At 42.1% G+C, this 21,416-nt stretch overlaps 1 protein-coding gene across 3 annotated transcripts in view; it reads right to left on the bottom strand.

Moving 5' to 3' along the window:
• The window catches only part of SHC3 (SHC adaptor protein 3), a 171,776-nt gene that overhangs the window by 16,287 nt on the left and 134,073 nt on the right, over positions 1–21,416 (bottom strand). For all 3 annotated transcript variants that reach the window (XM_054520189.2, XM_054520190.2, XM_009244608.4), the window contains 2 exons: positions 20,293–20,451; positions 15,926–16,221 (listed from right to left, as the gene is read on the bottom strand). In XM_054520189.2, the coding sequence (XP_054376164.1) occupies positions 15,926–16,221; positions 20,293–20,451 (455 nt within the window). The remainder of the gene's footprint in view (positions 1–15,925; positions 16,222–20,292; positions 20,452–21,416) is intronic.

The raw sequence follows: 21,416 nt of genomic DNA, 5'->3' as shown, positions 1-21,416 counted from the left end.
TCACACGACTTGCCGGAGCCATAGGTGACTGAATGGGCTGTGTAATTTCCATATTTCCTTTGTAGCGAACAAAGGCACAATGTCAATGAGAGAAGTCAGCCGGTCCTCCAGCAAACAGAACTGAGGCCTCAGTTCATTTTGCTGAGCAGGGAACTCCGCCCCACTCCACACCCCAACAGGGCTGGACCATGATCTTAGCCAAGACCCAGGGCAGGAACCTGAAGAGCCTCAGGCACTATTTAAACACTTTGACGGTCCCCTTGGGGCTCCAGGAGCCTAGAAGGAGATTCAAGGACACTTCAGTGCAGGAAGGGAGGGTTGGGGGAGGGGGGAACTTCCTACAGTGGGGAAAGCTCAGACCTCCCACTTCCTTCTCCAAAGCCTGCTCCACCAGTCTGGCCACCATCACCTGTGGCTTTGAGGCGGGATAGGTAGTCAAGGAAGTTTTTGGGACGTGGCAACCGTGGGACGTACAGTCAACACAATAAGCCTCAGCATTCACACTGTAGTCCAGCTAATTCAAGCACAGCTATCTTCAGTAAGGAATTTCCCCCTCTAGAGAGCATGCGCACTTTAATTTTACTTGTCCTCAGACTGACCCTTTGCTCATCATAATAGCAAAAAAACACAACCCTGGGTGGAGATTTAAGATGCTAATGAGATGTGACTTATGAACAAGCATGTACAGCTATTGCGCATGTGCACCCAGAGGTTGCACATGCTTATAGCAACACCTCCTTATGAATAATCATGAAAGCCTCCCATAAAGGGAGTCTCCCCTAGTGCCCGTCTTTAAAATAAGTGCATCTTATTTATTTATGGATTTGTCTCATCCTTACCTCGAAGCCTGCCCTGAATTCTCTCTCTCAGGGTGTACTGTCCATTATGCACCTAACTTTCAAAATATTCTTTCTCCGTTGTAATAAATTGCACTATTTTGCATCTCCCTTGCTGTGTGTCTCTTGCTTAAATTCTTCTAAATCAAGAAGACGAGAACTGAGGTCTCACAAGAACCATAAACAGCTTGGAAGATTTTTCCAGGCATGTGATGGGTTTGAGTGAGTCAGCCACTCCTGGCCTTGCCTTCTTTGGAAGGGAGGGCAGGCGCAGGCTTCCTCTATGAGAAGCAAACACTCAAGGAGAGAGGTCAGCCTGGGGCCTCAGGCCCACCCTGATCTTAGCATGAGAGCTGATTGCCCTTCAGGAGTCAGGAACCCAGAATAAACTCTGAGGCCAGCTTGATAAGCCTTATCAACAAGGTCTCTTTGAGTTGCTTACAATATTTTTAATCATCTGAGAAAGTCTAAGAGTAGAAGAAAATCAGATCCCGCAGATCAAAGCTGCCAGCAGCTCAGTGGGAAGGAATCAAGCTCCATGCATTCAGAAAGGCTGGTTTTATTTAGGCCCAAGGATGCTTGGGAGCCTGAGAAGCAACTCAAAAGTGTGGGAAATTAAAATCATTAAGAAATATGCAGCATATTCTGATTTCCCAAATCTGCCATTGAGGCCATAACCAATCTTACTGTTTCTCTTCTCTGCCAAAACGTCCAGAAAACTGCTTGGCTTGGGGGAGGTGGAACTTCTTCCTGGCTACTTCTTTTACCATCTATTCTTACATACTTTCCAGAAATTCAGTAGAAATTAATTTTTCAAATTTTATTCATCCAAGCATCTAGATGATCCACTTCCGTGTTTAACTGGCCATAGACAACAGAACAGAATCAGAAGGTATGACCACATAGAGAAAAACCACTGGTCAAGATATCACAAGTCATCAGTTCAAATCCTATTTCTACTGCTAATGTGCTCTGTTTGCCTGACAAGTTACTTAACATATCCTTCCTCATTTTTAAAAGGGTCTGTTGCCTAGACCTGTGGTTCCCAACTCTAGCCCCTGAAGGGCTTGTGAAAGTTCAGACTACTGCCTCATCTCCAACCCACACCCCCAGGCCCCATTCCGAGTTCCTGACTCAGCAGATCTGGGGTGGGAGCTGAGGATCTCGTTTCTAAGCAAGCTCTCTGATGCTGAAGCTGCTAGATTAATAGCTGGCCTAGAACAGCAGCTCGAGCTGTGGGTGTGATTCATAAGTTACCTGTAATGCAACAATACCTTCCCAGTTCACTCAGCCCCCTCTCATTGTCCAATCAGAAACATACAGCCCCTCTCAGGATGCTCCCCTGATGTGTAAAGGGCATGGTCATCCCAAGCCATTACCCTTGAAGCCCTTTCTCTCCTGGGTGCACAAGCAGCATCCTGTGCATCTTATTTATTTGTGGATTTGTTTATTTTTATTTATGTATTTAGAAACAGGGTCTCACTCTGTCACCCAGGCTGGAGTGCAATGGTACAATCATAGTTCACTACAGCCTCAAACTCCCAGGCTCAAGCCATCCTCCTGCCTCAGCCTCCTGAGTAGCTGGGACTACAGGCACACTCCACCACTTCCTGTGTGCCTTATTAAGTACTGCCTGTCCTGCTCAGTCCAGTGCAGTGACAAGTGAGGAGAAGACAGTTTTGAGCACCTGCCACAACTTGGCCTGCCACCTGCTAATGACACTCCTTATAGCAAATTACTGACCTCTCTGTAAAATGGCTATCACGAGTCCTGCTTCACAGGACCATTTTCAGAATGAAAGGATTAATACAAGTGAAGTAGTTAGTACAGTGCATGGCATCAAGGACATGCTGGGGAACGTTTGCTATTCCTATTTTCTTAACCACACTGCACAGTTTAACCTTACACTGGAGGTGATGGCATCCCAGAAGGATTCTGAGCAGGGAATGGACATCAGCAGAGCCTCCTGCAGGGTAGGCTGGGGCTGTCACTGGGAGTCCAGGTGGGTCAAGAGGAAGAGGCAGCTTACAGGGATATTTAGGGGACTTTGTTCACAATCTGAATGCAAAGTATGAGAAGAGAGGTGTGGTGTGGCAGGGAACCCAGGAGGGGCAGCTGGGGCTGAGGAGGTGGGGACAACACCTTCCACTGCAGACGCCATGGGCTTCAATTGCCTGGGAAATGGTGTAAGTGGAGTTGCCCTGTGGGCAGTTAGAAATACTGGTTAAAATTTTTCCATTAATGACGACACTCCATCAATGACAAAATGATTACATCTGCCCCTTCTAAAGGGTCACATTCCTAGAAGAGGCAAAGCCGTCAGATGGGGACATCTCGTGATTAAAACATGAGTTACCCTGGAACAGGTCACACACACACGCACACATACACACACACACACACACACACACAGGGGCTGACCTTTGCCCACTTTCTCACTTCTGCTGGATCCACTGAGAGACCCCACCCCACCTCCAGGCTTGTAGGCTCATGCCTGGATCCAGCCTAACCCAGGTGTGATGTAGACCTGTCCCAGATACAGACATGCTGCCCAAGCCTCTCCTACATTTGAAATTAAGATGTGGTCCAGGTCCATCCCAAACCTGAAGGCTGAGCCACAGAGCTGGGCCCACATCAGCCCCCATGGCTGCAATATGTAAACTAAAAATAAAATTCGAAGCCCCCCAACCATCAGAATGAACCCATCCTGTTAGCCAAGGCCATTCCAAAGTTAACCCAAAAAACTAGGTCAGGCCATGATGGGAAGTGGGGGTCAGACATGCCTCATTATATCTTCCTCCCTTTGGAATTCAGGCACAACTGACCAGCAGTAACATTTAAACAGAGACCTTAAGACTTCTGTAGCAAATAAGACACCCAATTCCAGCCTGACTCTAGCATAGCATCACATGACAGATAGCAGGCCCTGAAAGAGATTAAAGTATTTTACCCTAAAATATATGTCTTTGGCAATATGTCTTTGGCATATTTTGAAATGGCCCTGCAAAGCTGTCTCTTGTGGGGAAAATCTGTATTCTGTAGAGAATCCCTTTCCCTTTCCAGGTCTTTTCCTTTATCCAGGAGAGAATTAAGTAAGAGTCTGCTACCTTTTTAAGTCTGATGAGAAACATCAGCTGGGCACAGTGGCTCACGTCTGTAATCCCAGCACTTTGGGAGGCCAAGGCAGGTGGACCACCTGAGGTCAGGAGTTCGAGACCAGCCTGGCCAACATGGTAAAACCCCATCTCTACTAAAAATACACACACACACACCAAATTAGCTGGGCGTGGTGGTGCATGCCTGTAATCCAGCTGCTCAGGAGGCTGAGGCAGGAGAATCGCTTGAACCCAGGAGGTGGAGGTTGCAGTGAGCTGAGATTGCACCACTGCACTCTAGCCTGGGTGACAAGAGTGAAACTACATCTCAAAAAAAAAAAAAAAAAAAAAAGAAAGAAAAGAAAAGAAAAAAAAAGAAACATCTACAGTCTTTTCTCTCTGAAGCCTGCTACCTGGAGGTTTCATCTGCATGATAAAACCTTGGTCTCCACAACCCCTTATGTTAACCTGGACAATCCCTTCTAATGATTCCAGGTCTTTAGATAAACTCTTTCAACCAGTTGCCAATCAGAAAATCTTTGAATCCACCTACAACCTGGAAGCCGCCTACTTCACATTGTCCCACCTTTCTAGACCAAACCAATGTACATCTTACATGTATGGATTAATATCTTGTGTATAAAATCAAGCTGTAGCTTGACCAACCTGGGCACATGTTCTCAGGATCTGCTGGGACTGTGTCACTGGCATGTCCTTAACTTTGGCTAAATAAACTTCTGAAATGATTGAGATTTGTCTCAGATATTTTTTGGTTTACAAATGTCAAGAGCCCAGCTTGGAACCCTGTCCGCCCAGGGCTTGCATGCCCACAAGCAACCCCTTTGCCTGGGCGAGCACTCACTTTCCACCTGAGGAGTGAGCCTGACCTTGAATCCCTGCACACCTGGGCCCTTGGACAAGTCCTCTCTTCCCTGTTCCTGTGGTTTTCTGGACCAGCCTTGTCCAGGGAAAGGAGGAGACTCCTGGTCTTCCCTGGCCCTGTTGCTTCTGGATCTCACTTCCTTTTCTAGTTCCAAGCTACTGAGAAGCCCCTCGTCACCTCCAAGGTTGCCCAAGAGTCAGCAAAGTCTGTTCTTGACAATGGAAATGAAAAAATGGTAGAGAACTGACCGTGGTGACCAAACAGGAAATGTGTAGGAAATTGTTCCCAGTCAGGATTTCTTCAGAGCCTGGTCAGAGAAGAGCAGAGAAGCTGTGGATACAGCTCTGAGTTCCCCTGGGGCTAGATTCATTGTCCTGGTCATTTGTGTATTTACACAGAAAAGAGAGGAAACTTCCTCACCAGTTATTAAGTGAGCATGATGCTAAAATTTACCCATGTGTTTTCATTTCTTTAATTTTGCTTGATTTTAAAGTTTTTGACAATAGACAACTAGTGATGGGTGAAATGCTGATTTTTTTTTTTTTTCTTTTGAGACGGAGTCTCGCTGTTGCCCAGGCTGGAGTGCAGTGGCACGATCTCGGCTCACTGCAGGCTCTGCCCCCCCGGGTTCATGCCATTCTCCTGCCTCAGCCTCCCGAGTAGCTGGGACTACAGGTGCCCGCCACCTCGCCCAGCTAATTTTTTGTATTTTTAGTAGAAACGTGTTTCACCATGTTAGCCAGGATGGTCACGATCCCCTGACCTCGTGATCCCCCCGCCTCGGCCTCCGAAAGTGCTGGGATTACAGGCATGAGCCACTGCGCCCGGCCGAAATGCTGATTTTTTATAGCAGTTAGGATGAGTACAGGAATTGCCCTATCCCACCTTCCCTGAACCCAGAAAAAGGACAGTGCAGGAATTAACAACTTCTAAAAACAAAAGGGAAGGAGGCAGTGATCTCAACACATTACTGACTAACAGAAAAGATGGAAGTATGTTGAAGGATAAAAGAGAGTGAGGAGGAGGGCAGCCTAGAATGCATGGCAGGGGAGTCTTGCAGTGGAGGAGAGGGACCCTTGCAACAGTGGGAGGGAGGGCAGCCAGGCTGCAGAAAGACCACTCCTCAGTAACTGAGCCTGCAGCTTCCGCTGCTCCCAACTCCTTACAGCCAAACTAGCATTTTGCCTTTGGGGAAGAAGTCTAGGGAACATTTATCCAAAGAAATTAAACATGCTGCCTGGGGAGAATTAAGGCAGCAGGAGGAGGATGGTGACCCTAAGTAAAGAGCTCTTGGGAGACACCCAGGCTAAAAGTCCAAGCCCCCTCCACTTCTCAACCTAAAGTCTAACCTTCAGATGACAAAACCACGCCCACACATGTCATTCCCTCTATCCTCTGCCCACATCACCTCCACACACACAATTCACACATAATCTCAGTCAGTCTTCTGATACTGGGGACAGACTAGGGGGAAAGAGAGCTATATGTATCACAGCAGAAGAGAACAACCCCAGGAAAATCCATCCAGCCTCTTGTTCTGAAATCTCATGGTGTAAGAATGCCAGACATCTTAAAAACACCAGCACCATGAAGAGAAAGATCATGATGAGCAAACCAACACCTGCCTCAGAAGATAATTTGGAAAACAGAAAAAAAAGTTAAACAACTTATATTAATAGATATAGATTATATCTATATAGATATAGATTAATAGATATAGATTATATCTAGATATATATCTAATCTAGACATAGATTATATCTGGATATATATCTAATCTAGACATAGATTATATCTGGATATATATCTAATCTAGACATAGATTATATCTGGATATATATCTAATCTAGACATAGATTATATCTGGATATATATCTAATCTAGACATAGATTATATCTGGATATATATCTAATCTAGACATAGATTATATCTGGATATATATCTAATCTAGACATAGATTATATCTATATATATATCTAATCTAGACATAGATTATATCTAGATATATATATCTAATCTAGACATAGATTATATCTAGATATATATATCTAATCTAGATATAGATTATATCTAGATATATATATCTAATCTAGATATAGATTATATCTAGATATATATATCTAATCTAGATATAGATTAGATATATACTTACACACATTTGTGTGTATATATATGCTATACATAGATATAGATTATCTCTCTATATAGATATCTATATAGAATATCTATATAGAATATATATATAGAAAAGCTCCCAGAACATAGAACATAATTTCAAAGAACTGGAAACTTTTTGGAAAGACAAGAGACAAGGTCAATCCAGAAGGTCTACTCCCTCAACCAGGAGTTCTGAGATGAAAAAATATAGAAGGCAGGAAATTATCAAAAATATTATATAAGAAAATTGTTCTGATTTAAAGGAAAACACAAGTCTTCAGAATGAACATGTTCATCACGTTCCTAGAACAATGAATGGAAAAAGACACACATTTAGATTCATGCCTATGTCATTACAGAACATAAAGATAAAAGAAAAAATTAAAAATTTATAGAAAAAAATAACCATAAGGGATGAAGAATCACACCAGTCATACTACAACTAACCATACTTTTAATCAAAAGTGACTGAAAAACATATTTTCAGACATGCAAGGATGAGAAAATTTATGCTTATGCACCTCTTCCGAGAAAGGCACTTAAGGAAGCAGTCTGGTAAAAAGTGAGTGAAAGCCAAGAAAGAGGAAGATATAGGATACAAGTCCAAGAGTCCAATGAAAATATGTCCCTGGGATGATGAGTTTGCTCTGGAAATTTATTAGTTCACCTTAGAAGAGGAAGTCCATCTGTCCATGTGTCCTAAGTAATAGACGGAATGAGCAAGGCACTGGTTAAGGGTAAAGACATTGTGAGGAAAACATAGCTGTCTTCTCTCAAGAATAGGGCAATTAGAAACTTCAAGATTAACTGATTTTAAAAGCATCTGTATAAAAAAGTACATATATAATGTAATGTTATGCCTAACATATAGAACTATAATATACGTATTACATAAAAAACAAAAAGTCAAATGGCAGCTATAAATCATACTACATCATAAATGACGTTAAATATGAATGGATTAAAAATGCTATCAAAAGGCAGAGATTTTCAGAGTGGCTAAAATAAAACAAATAGATTGAAAATAAAGGAGAGAAAAGAATGTGTCTCATATATAGCAACCGTGAGAAAGCTGGAGTACATATACTAATACCAGATACGATAGATTTTAAAACAAAAGAAGCAAAAAATGTTACTAGAGATAATGGGGGACATTTCACATTAATAAAAGGTATGTCCATCAGGTAGATACAAAAGTTATACACACATATGCACTTAGTAACAGAACACCAAAATACATAAAGCAAAATTAATAGGAATAAAAGGAGAATAGACAATTCAACAATAATAGAGATTTCAATACCTCACTTTTAATAATGAATAGAACAACTAGGCAAAAGACCAACAAGGAAACAGAAGACTTGAATACCACCACAAACCAACTAGACCTAATAGATATCTATAAAGAACTCCACCCAACAGTATTCTTTATACATGCTAACCTATTTGATACTTAGGTAAAATGGACAAATTTCTAGAAAGACACAAAATATCAACACTGACTCATGAAGAAATAGATAATCTGAATAGACCTAAAACAAGTGAAGATAATTCATAATTTAAAAAACTTACTAGAGATAAAGAGGGACATTTCATACTAATAAAGGGTCACTCCATAAGGAAGATACAACAGTTATAAACACATATACACCTAATAACAGAACATCAAATTTTTCTAATTGTCTCAAGGATGTTCTTTTTATTACCTGTTTGTTGGAATCAGAATCCAAATAGATGTAGTCTGCATTTGCATTTCATTATTTCTCTTAACACTCTTCTATTCTATTTATATTTTCCTTCCATTTTTCCTCCATACCAGTGATTTGTTTGAAAAACAAGATATTTGTCTGTGGAATACTCCACCTTACGATTTGGCTTTTGCTTCCTTATGGCATTGTATAACTTGTTCCTCTGTCCCCTGTAATTTTTTTTTCTTTTTTTCTTGAGACAGAGTCACCTGTCACCCAGCCTGGAGAGCAGTTGTATGATCACAGCTCACTACAGGCTTGAACTCTGCCTCAGCCTCTCAAGTAGCTGGGATTACAGGTGCACACCACCATGCCCAGCTAATTTTTTATTTTAGAGATGGGGTCTCACTATATTGCCCAGTCTGGTCTTGAACTCCCAGCCTCAAGTGATCATCCCACCTCAGCCTCCAAAAATGCTAGGATTTCAGATGTGAGCCACCACACCTGACCTGTATTTTTCTATAAACGGCAGATACAGAGATTCTTTTTACACAGCTTCATTGAGATATAATCTAGACACCACATTCATTTAAGGTGTACAATTCAATGGGTTTCAGTATATTCGCAGATACATTCATTATCATCACTGTCAATCTTAGAACATTTGCATTACCATAAAAAGAAATGCCATACCTTTCAGCTGTCACCTCCCTGTCCTCCCATCCCTTTCTCTCACCCAGCCCTTAGGAATCACTCATCTATTTTCGGTCTCTGTAGATTTTTCCATCCTGAACTTTACTATGAATAGAATAATATGTGGTCTTTTGTCACTAGCTTCTTTCACTTAGCATAATGTTTTCAAGGTTCATCCAAGTTGTGGCATGTATCAATACTTCATTCTTTTTATAGCTGAATTATGCTCTGCTGTATGGATATACCACATTTTACTTTCTTATTTATCTGTTGATGACACTTGAATTGTTTCTACCTTTTGGCTATTATGAATAATGCTACTTTAACTATGTGTGCACAAGTTTTTGCATGGGAATGGGGTGAGGGTGGAGATGGTTTGGGGGAGATCAGTGTTTTTCTTTCAAAGCCTTCTGTTATATCTCCTTTGTTTATATTTTTCAGTGTTACATTGCTAAAAATGTAAAAGGTATATTGCTGAGACAGGCTCTTGGATCAAATGCTCCATGTTTCTTAGCATTTCTCAGCTTCCTTGGAGTGAGGCTGGGACTCATGGACTAGAGGGAGCTGATGTGAGTCCCCTCCACAGCACAGCCATTGAGAGCCCACGAGTTTCCTCCAGCCTCTCTTCCCCTTTGAGCTCCTGTGTTGAGAAGATGAGCCCAGGAGATGGACAACAGTTCATCTGGATCCTGAGTCACCCAAGGACCTACGGGAACTGGAGAGCCACACAACACACACATGACTTGGCATGCGGGGGACTGAGCTCTGCTGGGTTAAGCCACAGAGAATCCAGATTTTATTTGTTACTGCAGAACAGCCTAGACTGGCTGATACAAAGGGAATTTAAAAATAACAACAGGGCATTATAAAGTAAGGATTAGGGAACATTTAAAAACTACTCTCAAAAACTAGTGAATGTGGGGGTGTTGGATTGTCATCAATGTTTTGTGATATTATGAACAAAATTCCCAGCATGTGCTCTTAAATGTGCAATGACCAGACACCATGTGAATCACACCCACAGGAAACCCACCCACCAGCGGTAGCAACGCATTCAAATGCAAGCACAGTGCCCACCTCACTTAGCTGGTCCTTCAAGACCAAAGAGATGAATCAATGATAAATGACTCAGGGAATAATTTTAGACATAAGAGCATTGACTAAACAATTCTGAAGATGTTGAAAAGTAAAGTGTTCCAGACTCCATCTCTGAGGCTTCTCTTAGAGACCCAGCTACTGGCACCTTCCAGATACTATTTTAGAGTCAATATTCTTGACACCTTGTGAACAGGGCTCAGAAGATGCCCCAGGCAGCTTCTCACCACGTTTCCAGTGATCTCAGTGAATGGTGGGAAGGCACAAAGGTTAGTATATTCTGGAGTAAATTTAGATGCAGAACTGTTTTGCATCCTTATTTCTCTGAGTAATCTGTTCTCTGCCAAGTTTTCCCCTTTATAGTCAGGGACCAACCAATTACCATGAAAATCAGATGAATAAATATTGAAGAGAATGTGTTCATTGCCTATTTTGGTGTCCCCACAGCAAGAATGCGATGTTACATTTTTAATTAAGTCTTTCATTTCCATTTTCTTTTTCAGCTAAAGCTGTCCTCCACAGGATCAATTTAACCAAAAAATAAGATCCAACAAAAAAGCCCCCCCGAAGAACAGTCATTAGTAGGTATGACTTGACAAATTTTCTCAACAGTACTACAAGTTTCTCCTCCAAAATTAAAATTGTATGGTAAACACAGCTTTGGGCATTGGCTCACTTGGATAACTGGTTTAATCATATTTCCACAAATTCATACCCTCTTTATCTGCTACATTATGATATTGATTTTTAATGTATAATAAATATGTTATTAGGAGTACACAGCTCTTTTTTAAGTCATTCTTTGATCTATACAGACTAAGTGAACAAATTCAATAATCTTTGTTCTATAAGATGACATATTTAACTAGATTTTAGCTTTTTGTTTTTTTAAATATCTAAAATTTGGAACTGAAATATTTATATTCTCATAGAATTGCTTGGGTATCTTCTCCCCTATTTTGTTTTAGATAACCACAACTGTTAGTCTATGCAAACGGGAAGAAGTATGAGCTGATTCTAAAAATTTCATTTCTGATTCTACATCTGCTAGTAGCATGTGACCCTCAGCACCCCATCACCTCCACAGGCTCTCAACTCTTAACCTGTAAAAGCCCAGGCCAATCTTTGTGTTTGTTCATCAAATGCTGTTGAACACTGCTATGTGCCAGGCACTACTCTACACATTGGGCACTATAGCACAAACAAGTTTGCTACCCTCATGGGGAATACAGTCTAGTAGAAGAAACTAGCCACATAATGAAGAAATTAACAAAGGAACAAATTTTTGTTTGTGGTAAGTGCTTTAAGGTAAAAACAAAGCAGAATGCAGAAACAGGGGGTGTAGAGGGGATCCTATTTGGGATGAAAAGGTTAGGGAAGGCTTCTCTGAAAAGACTTTTCTGATGTGTAGGAAGCCTAGCTCATCTTAAGAGGTGAGCAAAATGGCAAAATCTTGATACCAAAACCAGATGAGCATATACAAGCAAAGGCAGCAAAGACAAGACAGGTTTACTTACAAACAGAGATCTAACAAAATCCTAAATAAAACATTCGGTGATATTTCACAAGAACTATGTCAAGGTGAAGTAGAGTTTATGACGGGATTACAACATTAGAAAAATCTAGCTGTGTAATTCTCCATATTAACAATATAAAAAACAATTATTATCTCAAAAGGTGCTGAAGAAGTAGTTGATAAAGTTCAACACCCATATATAATCAAAGTAATTAAATAATATGTGTAAGTTCCATGAGAGCAGAGATTTTCTTTTTAAACAGATTCCTAGACATATCCCAGCTGCCAAAACACAATGTCTGGACATAGTAGGCATTCAGTACGTATCTGTTGAATGAATGAATAAATGGATGAATGAAATTTTTTAGGACAATCATCTAAAAGATAATCTCCCCAAAGCCTACTGCAACCAGTGCAATCATTCCTTTTCAGGTTTGGAGTGGACAAGGACACTTTCCTCTGGTCAGCCTCTGTAGGCGCCCCTAGTCAGAGCAATGGGGTGAAATACCACATAAGGGTGAGCCCTGGAAGGCAGGAGGTGAAACTGTCCAGGTCTGCAATGGCAGGACCAATGTTCCTGTAAAACTACTGGAAGAAGCAAAGTGTCCAGGCACAAGATCACACCACATTCTTCTCTCTCTGGCAAAAATCGTTGAGAAAAAGAAACTCAAAATAACATGACACTTACAACAGGAGCTAAATCTAGACACTGTAGGAAATAATCTAATAAAGGAGACAGAAGAATTTGTGGGAAAAATTTTAAAACTCTACCAAAAGACACCTTAAAAACTAAGTTACTGGAGACTTATGCCATGTTCATGGTTGTGCTGATCTAATACAGAAAAATTGTCGGGAAAAAGCTGAATGTTGGGAGGGAAACTGAGGCAGGGCTTGTATAATGTCCTTGGGAATGTGTCTAGACTTGCTGGCTCCTTGCTTCTAGCCCTCTTAGGCTCCTAGATTGATTGTATTCCCATTATCTCAAGTAGCAGAACATGTTCCATATAAATGTTAAACCATCACAGCTGTAAATCATGTGCTTAATGCAACGTGTCATTTTGACCTCCACATTCTCACCACCTGTTTCTCTGTTGGATTACCAATAAATAGCGTGGGCTCCCGGAGCTCGGGGCTTTTGCAGCCTCCACGATTGCGATGGCCCTCTGGTGTCCCACCTTTCTCTCTCAAACTGTCTTTTTCTCAATCCTTTGACTCTGCTGGACTTTGTCACCCCCACGACCTGGTGTTGGGTCTGATCTCCCCAACAAAAATGTCTGTTCTTCCTCAAGTTGATCTACATACATTCAGTGCAAGCCCTATTGAAATCCCAGCATGTATTGTTGGTGACTTGAAAAACTGATTCTAAAATCAGTATAAAGAAGAATATATATCTGAAGCTCAGTAAAACAGTTTAGAAAAAGGAGAATCAAGAGGAAGGACTCACACCACCAGATGTTAGGAGAGTTCCAAAGCCATAAGGATGGAAATAACATGGTACTTATACAAGGACTAAACAGTCAGATCAGTAGAATAGAATCCAGCACCCAGAAACAGACCATGATGCAAGGAACTTAGTATGTTTTAGAAGGAACATCAGGACAGCAGAGAAGAGATGCACGATTTAGTAAATGGTGACAGAAAAACTGGCTTACTATCCGGAGATTTAAAAACATGTTGAGCCTAGGCCAGGTGTGGTGTCTCACACCTGTAATCCCAGCACTTTGAGAGGCTAAGGCAGGTGGATCACCTGAGGTCAGGAGTTCAAGACCAGACTGGCCAATATGGAGAAAACCTGTCTCTACTAAAAATACAAAAACAGGCAAACAAACAGAATACATATATATATGTGTGTGTGTGTGTATTGGGTCTCTATCTCATTTCATATTCAAAAGTACCTTCAGTTGGAATTAAAGCCTACACGTGAAAGATAAAACTATAAAGCTAACAAAATAAAATATATATTCAAATCCAGTATATTTGTGATTTGCGGGGGAGAAAAACTTTAAAAGTCAAAACCATCAAGCACAAAGGGGAAAACTGATGGATTCGGATGCATCCCATGAAAGACTTCTATTTGATGAAGAGTATCACAGACAAAATTATCAGATAGATGAAAAAAGCAAGAGAATACATATGAAAATTCTGTTGCTGAAAACCTCAACAAGAAAGCCCAATCAGAAAGTCAAAAGAAAAACATGGAGAAAAGATAAGAACATAAAATTTCCAGGAAGAATCTGCTAATTTACTAATGAAGTGCAACCAAAGAATTACAAATCAAACAATGAGATATTCCCTTTCTCCTTACTCCCACAAACTAGCAAACCTAGAGACTCTCTCAAGGAAGAGCAAGGATGTTGCTGGTGTGCGCCTTAGTAGCTCAGCCATTCTGAAAGCAAATGCAAGCCCTAGTGAAATTCAATGTATGTGTACCCTGTGAACAAAACACCACTCTTGGCTCCTGTCCCAGAGATATCGTCCCCGGGTACAGAGAAAAACATGCATGAGAGTTTGTAGCAGCTTAGTCATCCTTCTCAAGAGAGCTCAGTAAGTGACACGTGGACTGCATACGTGATGGGCCCCAGGCAGCCCACCACAGTAATGATCTGATAAACAGAAACCACCATGGACAGATCTCAACAACATATATGGTGGTGGAAAAGGAAGAAACAAAATGGGATTTGTGGAACAAAAACATGTTTGCAAACTTCTTTTCTCTTTTTTTGAAACACAGTCTTTCTCCATCACCCAGGCTGGAGTATAGTAGTTGCGATCACAGTTCAGGGCAGCCTTGACCTACTGGGCTCAAGCAATCCTCCCACCTCTGCCTCCTGAGTAGCTGGGACTACAGGCAGTCGCCACCACACCTGGCTAATTTGCAAATTTCTAAAAGGCACAAACACAAAATATGTTTTCTCAGAAGTACATATATGTTAAAAAAAAATAAAAAAAGAAGGTGGATTGGAAGGACATACGTTACATTCATGAGGAAGCGGCTGTCTCCGCGGAAGGGAAAGAGGAACTAGCTACTGGCTGGAAGTGGGAAGTGGCTGCTTCTGCAGAGACAGAAAGAGGAACTGTTCAGAGTGCCAGGAGCTGGGGTGTTCAGGCAACTGAGTCTTGGCACCTGAGGTAATAAACTGTCTTGGGTAACACCCTCACCCCTGACACATGCAGTTTAATTGTGTTCCAGTCCAGCTAAAGACAAAGGCTTCACCCCTCCCTGTCAATCAGAAAATGCAATGTTCTTAACTCCTATTAAATAACTCTACCCTGCTTTGTTGTTTTCACTGGATAAAAGGTTTTAAACAATCCTGGAATTTCACTCAATGGTTAGGTTGATTTAACTGCATTTATTAAACTTAGCAATTCTTGGACTATGCCCCAGGTAAAGATGAATGTCTTTCTTGACGGGAAGATGAAAAATTCAGCCAAATCTAAGGGATTATTCAGATACAGCTGTAGTGCCAGGGATGGCCAACATCAGCAGGAGTTACTTCTCCAAACGGGAAAACAAGAGACTTAGCAATGGGGATTTCATTCACTGATCACATTTTACAGCCTTATAACAAAATCCTCAGTGACTCAACTTTTCGAGATAAGCATTCAAGATAAATATTAAAAGCCTAGGAGCCTGTACTTCCTTGTCTACTAGAAATGTGTTTGTAAGGAAAATGCTCTCAGTTTCTGTATTTATTTACTTTAAAGGACATAAAAGTCAAGGCTTTCAGCCTAGGCCATAATTCTAAAAGGTTTAAAACTTGTGTGGGGCCCTGACCACTGGCTCCTGGCTCCTGGCTCTGGCCTCATGACAGGAGTTGTCTGTCCCTGGGTTCCCCTGGAGGACTCAGTAGGCACTTGTGGATAGAGGTGGGAATGTGGTGGGCATTTGACAAAGTGGAGACTGTTCAAGGCAGGTCTGCGCCCATTGGCAGGTCCAGCCCCACCCCCACTGGGTGCTCACCGTGCCTTCTGGGTCCACGAGCAGCAGGTGCTTGGCCTGGCCATTGTGCATGCCCGTGAGGACAAAAGAGCCTGGGTTGGTGGTGCTCTTCCTGACCAGGAAGTCTCCGTCTTTCTCCAGCAGCCCCTCTGCCTCCTTCCTGCTCATCTCTCCTTGGTACCAAGTCTCGGCTTGCAGTTCCTCCAGCATCTTGGCATCTGGGGCTCTGGGTGACACAGGGCTGATGCACTCCACGGAGGCTGCCTTGCTTAACACGGGCCCCAGGGGCTGGTTCTTGAGAGCATCTTCAAAAGGTTCTGTCATCAACAATATTGACCAGCAACAAGTCAATCCCAAGAAGAGCAAATGATTAAAAAATAATAATAATACAGTGAGAGAGATGGAAATGCAAAGGCAACTCCTCCAGAAGGGGAAAACAAAAACCAATGGAAAAAACTAACTGGCTGGTAATATAACAGGAGCCATCATAACAAGCATTGAAAAGCACAGCCCAAATTTTGGCATGACTTTCTGATGAGTCTGCTTTCCCAAGACAGCTGGGAGTTGTGCTGTGTGCCAAGGAGTCAAGCACACCCTTTGTCTAGCTAGTTGGAATGACTTCATTTTTGCATGCTGCAAGAGGCCATGAATATCACATGCCATGTACTTTCTCTGGAACTTCAGCCAGTCTCTTTAACAAATTCTGAACAAAAATCTGCCAATACCAAAGGGAAAGACAAGCTACAAAGCTTTGATTTTATGCAAAACCTGAGCCCAATCCACCAAAGGTTTATTTCAAAATCTTTGCATCAGGCAAATTTTTAAAAGAGAAAGCTGATGGGTGTTGGGTTCCTCTTGTGTGACTTGCCCCAGGCTAGGAGCTCCACCTCCCCTTAACCTTCACTTGTTTCCCTGTGGAACGAGGCTCTTGCATGAGTGCCTGAGACCATACTCGGTTTCATCCCCTTCAGAGCACACTTCTCAGTGCAAGGCATGTGTGAATGGCGAGACTGCTGCTCTAACAATAAATACCAGCAGCAAAAGAAGTAGCCAGGCATGTCTAACTAAATCCCAATGTTCAATTTTCACATAAGGTAGTGTGTATGAAAGGACTCTGAAAAATGCACAGTGCTATGCAAGTGGAAGGTAGTGCGATGATTATTTCAGACTACACTGTCTACCCATAAGCATACACATACATACAACATAAGCAGCACAAGAACAGGAATGGTTCTTTCCTGAGCATAACTACACCCTCAGAGCCCAGCATTGCTCCTAGGACACAATTCATTCAGTATAGTCAACAAATGCTGTAAAATAAGCCAAACTTGTTCGATGTTAGTACAGCGTGGGCAGAAGTGAGGTGAGTAAATGAAATTAAAATTAGCTCTTTTTGATGCTCATTAATCTTTGACAGATTTGGAGATAAAAATAAGTTAGAACCATTGGCAAAAATTATGTCTGTGGATGTTCTTTTTCATCTGACTTTTTTCCTGATTACCTGGAATTGTCATTTGTGTTATACTGTTTCTACACCATTACCACCTTTGCTATCATCTACATCATCAACATCGTCAGCATCATCCCCACCATCACCACCATCCCCACATTCACTTTTATTGGCACCACCACCACCGTCAGCATCACCGCCATCATCACCATTGTCATCACCATTATCACCATCATCCCCATTGTTATCAGCATAACCATCATCATCACCATCGTTGTCACCACCATCACTGTCACTACCAGCAACAGCAGCAGCAGCAATAGCATCACCACCATCAACACCATCATCACTATCCCCTCACCATTATCACCACCACCATTACCATCAGCATCATCAGGATCATCACCATTATCACCATCATCCCCATTGTCATCATCATCTTCACCATCATTGTCACCAGCATAACCATCATCATCACCATCACTGTCACCAGCAGCAACAGAAGCAGCAGCAGTAACAGCAGCAGCAGCAGCATCACCACCATCAGCACCATCAGCACCATCAGCACTATCACCATCACCATCACCACCACCACCACCACCACCACCATCGGCATCACCACCATCTCACCATCATTATCACCATCACCACCACCACCTTCACCACAAGCACCATCATCAGCATCATCACCAGCATCATCATCACCATCACCATCATCACCACCACCAGCACCATCAGCAGCAGCATCACCACCACCATCATCACCATCATCATCACCATCAACACCACCACCATCAGCAGCATCATCACCATCATCATCATCACCACCACCATCAGCAGCATTATTACCACCACCATCATCAACATCACCATCATCATCATCACTGTCACCACCACCACCACCACTATCATCATCAGCAGCAGCAGCAGCATCATCACCATCACCATCACCACCACCACCATCATCACCATCACCATCAGCACCATCATCACTATCACTACCATCACCACCTTTCTACCACCATCATCATCATCATCACCATCACCACCATCACCACCATCACCACCATCATCACCTCACCATTATCACCATCACCATCAGCACCATCATCACTATTACTACCATCACCATCATTATCACCAACACCACCACATTCAAAATTACCATCAGCAACAGCACCATCATCACCACCATCATCACATCAGCACCGCTATTATTTAGATCTACTGGTTCAAAATAAAGAACACAGAGTGCTGGCTTTATTTAGTTCCATACTTTTCAATAGGCATCAGCCTTTCTAAGGCTCTTTTTACATTCTGTTTCCCCTCCTTAGGTTTTGAGAGCAGGAGGAGAAATTAACTGATGGGAAAGGGTAGCTCTGGTTCTCATTTTTTCATCCCAAACACCAGCCAATCTAACTTTCCTTAGGGTCTGGGTCCAGGAGTCATTGGTAAATTGACTATATTAAACAGTAAAAATGGTCTAACCAAACATGGAACTATTAAATTGCAGTTTGGAGGTACTATAACAACTCCAGCAAAAGCTTGGAGAGCCACCACTGTGCTTTGCATCTTGAAAAAGTGGCTTCACATTTCTCAAGCTGTTTTCACATTTTTAAAAATAAAGGCACTGGCAGGACTGAATTAGGTGATCTAGCATTGAAGGTGGCTTCAAGCATTGAGATTCTACAGTTCTTGCTTAGATTATTTTTGTAAGTCAAAATGGGGGTCCAGTGTGTCTGGGAAGTCAAATTTGATGGGGAGAAACAGTGTTGTTTTCATGAGGCTGCCTAATTATAAAGGCACTTAACTCTGTCCTCACTCATACAAAATACCACAAATCACAGATATTGGACCAGCAAGGCTGCCTTTCACAAATGATAAAGTTAGTTAACTTCTAGGATTCTTAGTTTCCTCCTCTGTAAAATAAAGATAACAGTAGTTATCTAATACCTACCTGTAAAAATTTAAAAATAGTTGTTTAGAACATGGTAGAAAATCATTCAGAACTAGTCTCCATTCCCTCCCTCTTCAGCCTATAAAATTCTCAAGGAATATGAAAAGCAAATTTTAGGATATAAAGCTCTTGTGAGCTTGTGATGCTCTTTCAAAATTCTTTAAAAAAAATTTTCACTTTCATTAATCAGTTCATGAACGATTTAATTTCCTCAGTCTATATGACAAACAGAAAGTCTGTGGTACACATCCCACTATATTGCTATCTGCAATAGATTCCTATTACTCTTCTTATCCTGTTTAGTTTTCATAACTGAGGAGCATTTACCACTACCTGGTAATAGATACCTCCATGAGGTAGAGACTTTGCTGGTTTTGTTTTCCTGTATATCTCCATCAAGTAGAATAGTATTTGACAAATGGTAAGTGTTCAGTAAATATTTGGAGAGAGGTAAGAGGTGAGCAAGAGAGAAAAAATGAGAGAAAAAAATGACAGCACAAGTGGGAGGAGAGGAGAAAGAGAGAGAAAACCCTTAGGAGAGAGAGGTGTGTTGCAATTTCTTGCCTATATGTTAAATGTTGGTCTGCTTCATAGACCTAGAGCTCTGTGGAAACACCGACCATGCCATTTCATCTTTGCATCCTTAGCAACTAATACAGTAGCTGGCACATAATGGGCAATTACTATTTAAATGAATAAATAAACATTTGTGTATGTATATTGTCTCAATATATTTGCAGATCTTCAAGAGGAACGTCAGTTCCAAAAAGGGGGAAATTGCTCTGTCTCTTGACTACAGAGAAGGCTATAATCCTAAAGCCTTAAACAAACCCAATCATTACCCAGAAAAGTACAGCTAATCATCATCATTAATCAAAACCCTGCTATCAGAAAATTCAGTAATTACACAGATTTCAAATAAAAGGCGGGATAAAAAGCAACCTCAAAAGAGAAGAAAACCAGAGACAAACAGAAACCCACTCATGTCAAAGAGGTCTTTCCTCGGGCTGCTCTCGGCACTGCTGACCGCAGCCGGCCAGGCCTGTGGTGGGATCTGCTGAGTGTTGACGTAGGTGGGTGCTTCTCCCGTGGGGGCCACGTGCAGTTTCCCTTCTGGCGTGCTGTAGATGTCCAAGGACCCTGCAACAAGAAAGTGAGCCCCTTTTCTTTTATGATGGTGACACTATTCAAGCCACCCAGGCTTTCACAGAGAAGCTCTTCCGCCTGCAAATAGGAAAACTCCTCCTTCGGATTCCTATCGGTGATATTCTCCTCTTCTGAGCTTGTCACCACACACTGCTGTGACCTGGCTAGGATATTTTCCAGTCCTTCATATCAACATGGGGTCTGCCAGCCAATGTCAGGGTGGACACCTTGATGGCTCCACTGTGATGGCCTTAGCAAAGGTTCTGGCCCTTGCTGCCCCAAGACGGCAGGAGCCTGGCAGGCAGAACATGCCTGGTCTCCTCCTCTCCTTGACAAATGCTCCAATATCAAATAACTGAGCAGAAGTCTTATATTAATTGCTCTTGTTTTCTTTTTAAATATAAGCAAATGCTTTATAAATTAACTTCATTCAAGCAATACAATAGAAGCTCTGTACCTCCTAAGGAACTGAGAGAGACTCCTTCCTTATAAAATAGGGCTGCAGTTACTGCCCCTGGGTCTGTGAAGGAAGCCCAGGGTGGGTGTACAAGTGAAGAGCCCCCTCTGCTGAGGCAGTGACACTGCCTCGATGGGACTTCACAGCTAGCCAATGGGTGTGCTGAGGCTGGGCCAAGGCTGTTCTGTCACCCAGACCTAGTGTGAAAGACCTAGTGCCTTGACAGGACTTCACAGCTAGCCAGTGGGTGTGCTGAGGCTGGGTCTGGGCTGTTCTGTCACCCAGACCCTGGGTGAAAGTGACACCCAGACCTAGTTGCCGGAGAACGCCTGTTCAGATCCTTCTCAGAGTCTTTTTGTGTGTGCGCCCTATCTCCAATCTTCTTACATAAACATGTTCGCAAGAACACCCTGTGGTATTCACATTTCTGGAAAGAGGGTGTCTTTCATACCCTATGGGCGGTGGTGTGTTGAAGCCAGCTCAATCCAGCTGGCAGGAGTTG

Source organism: Pongo abelii, chromosome 13, assembly GCF_028885655.2.
Source record: "Pongo abelii isolate AG06213 chromosome 13, NHGRI_mPonAbe1-v2.0_pri, whole genome shotgun sequence".
Lineage (NCBI taxonomy): Eukaryota > Metazoa > Chordata > Mammalia > Primates > Hominidae > Pongo > Pongo abelii.
This window is presented reverse-complemented; position numbering and strand designations above follow the sequence as displayed.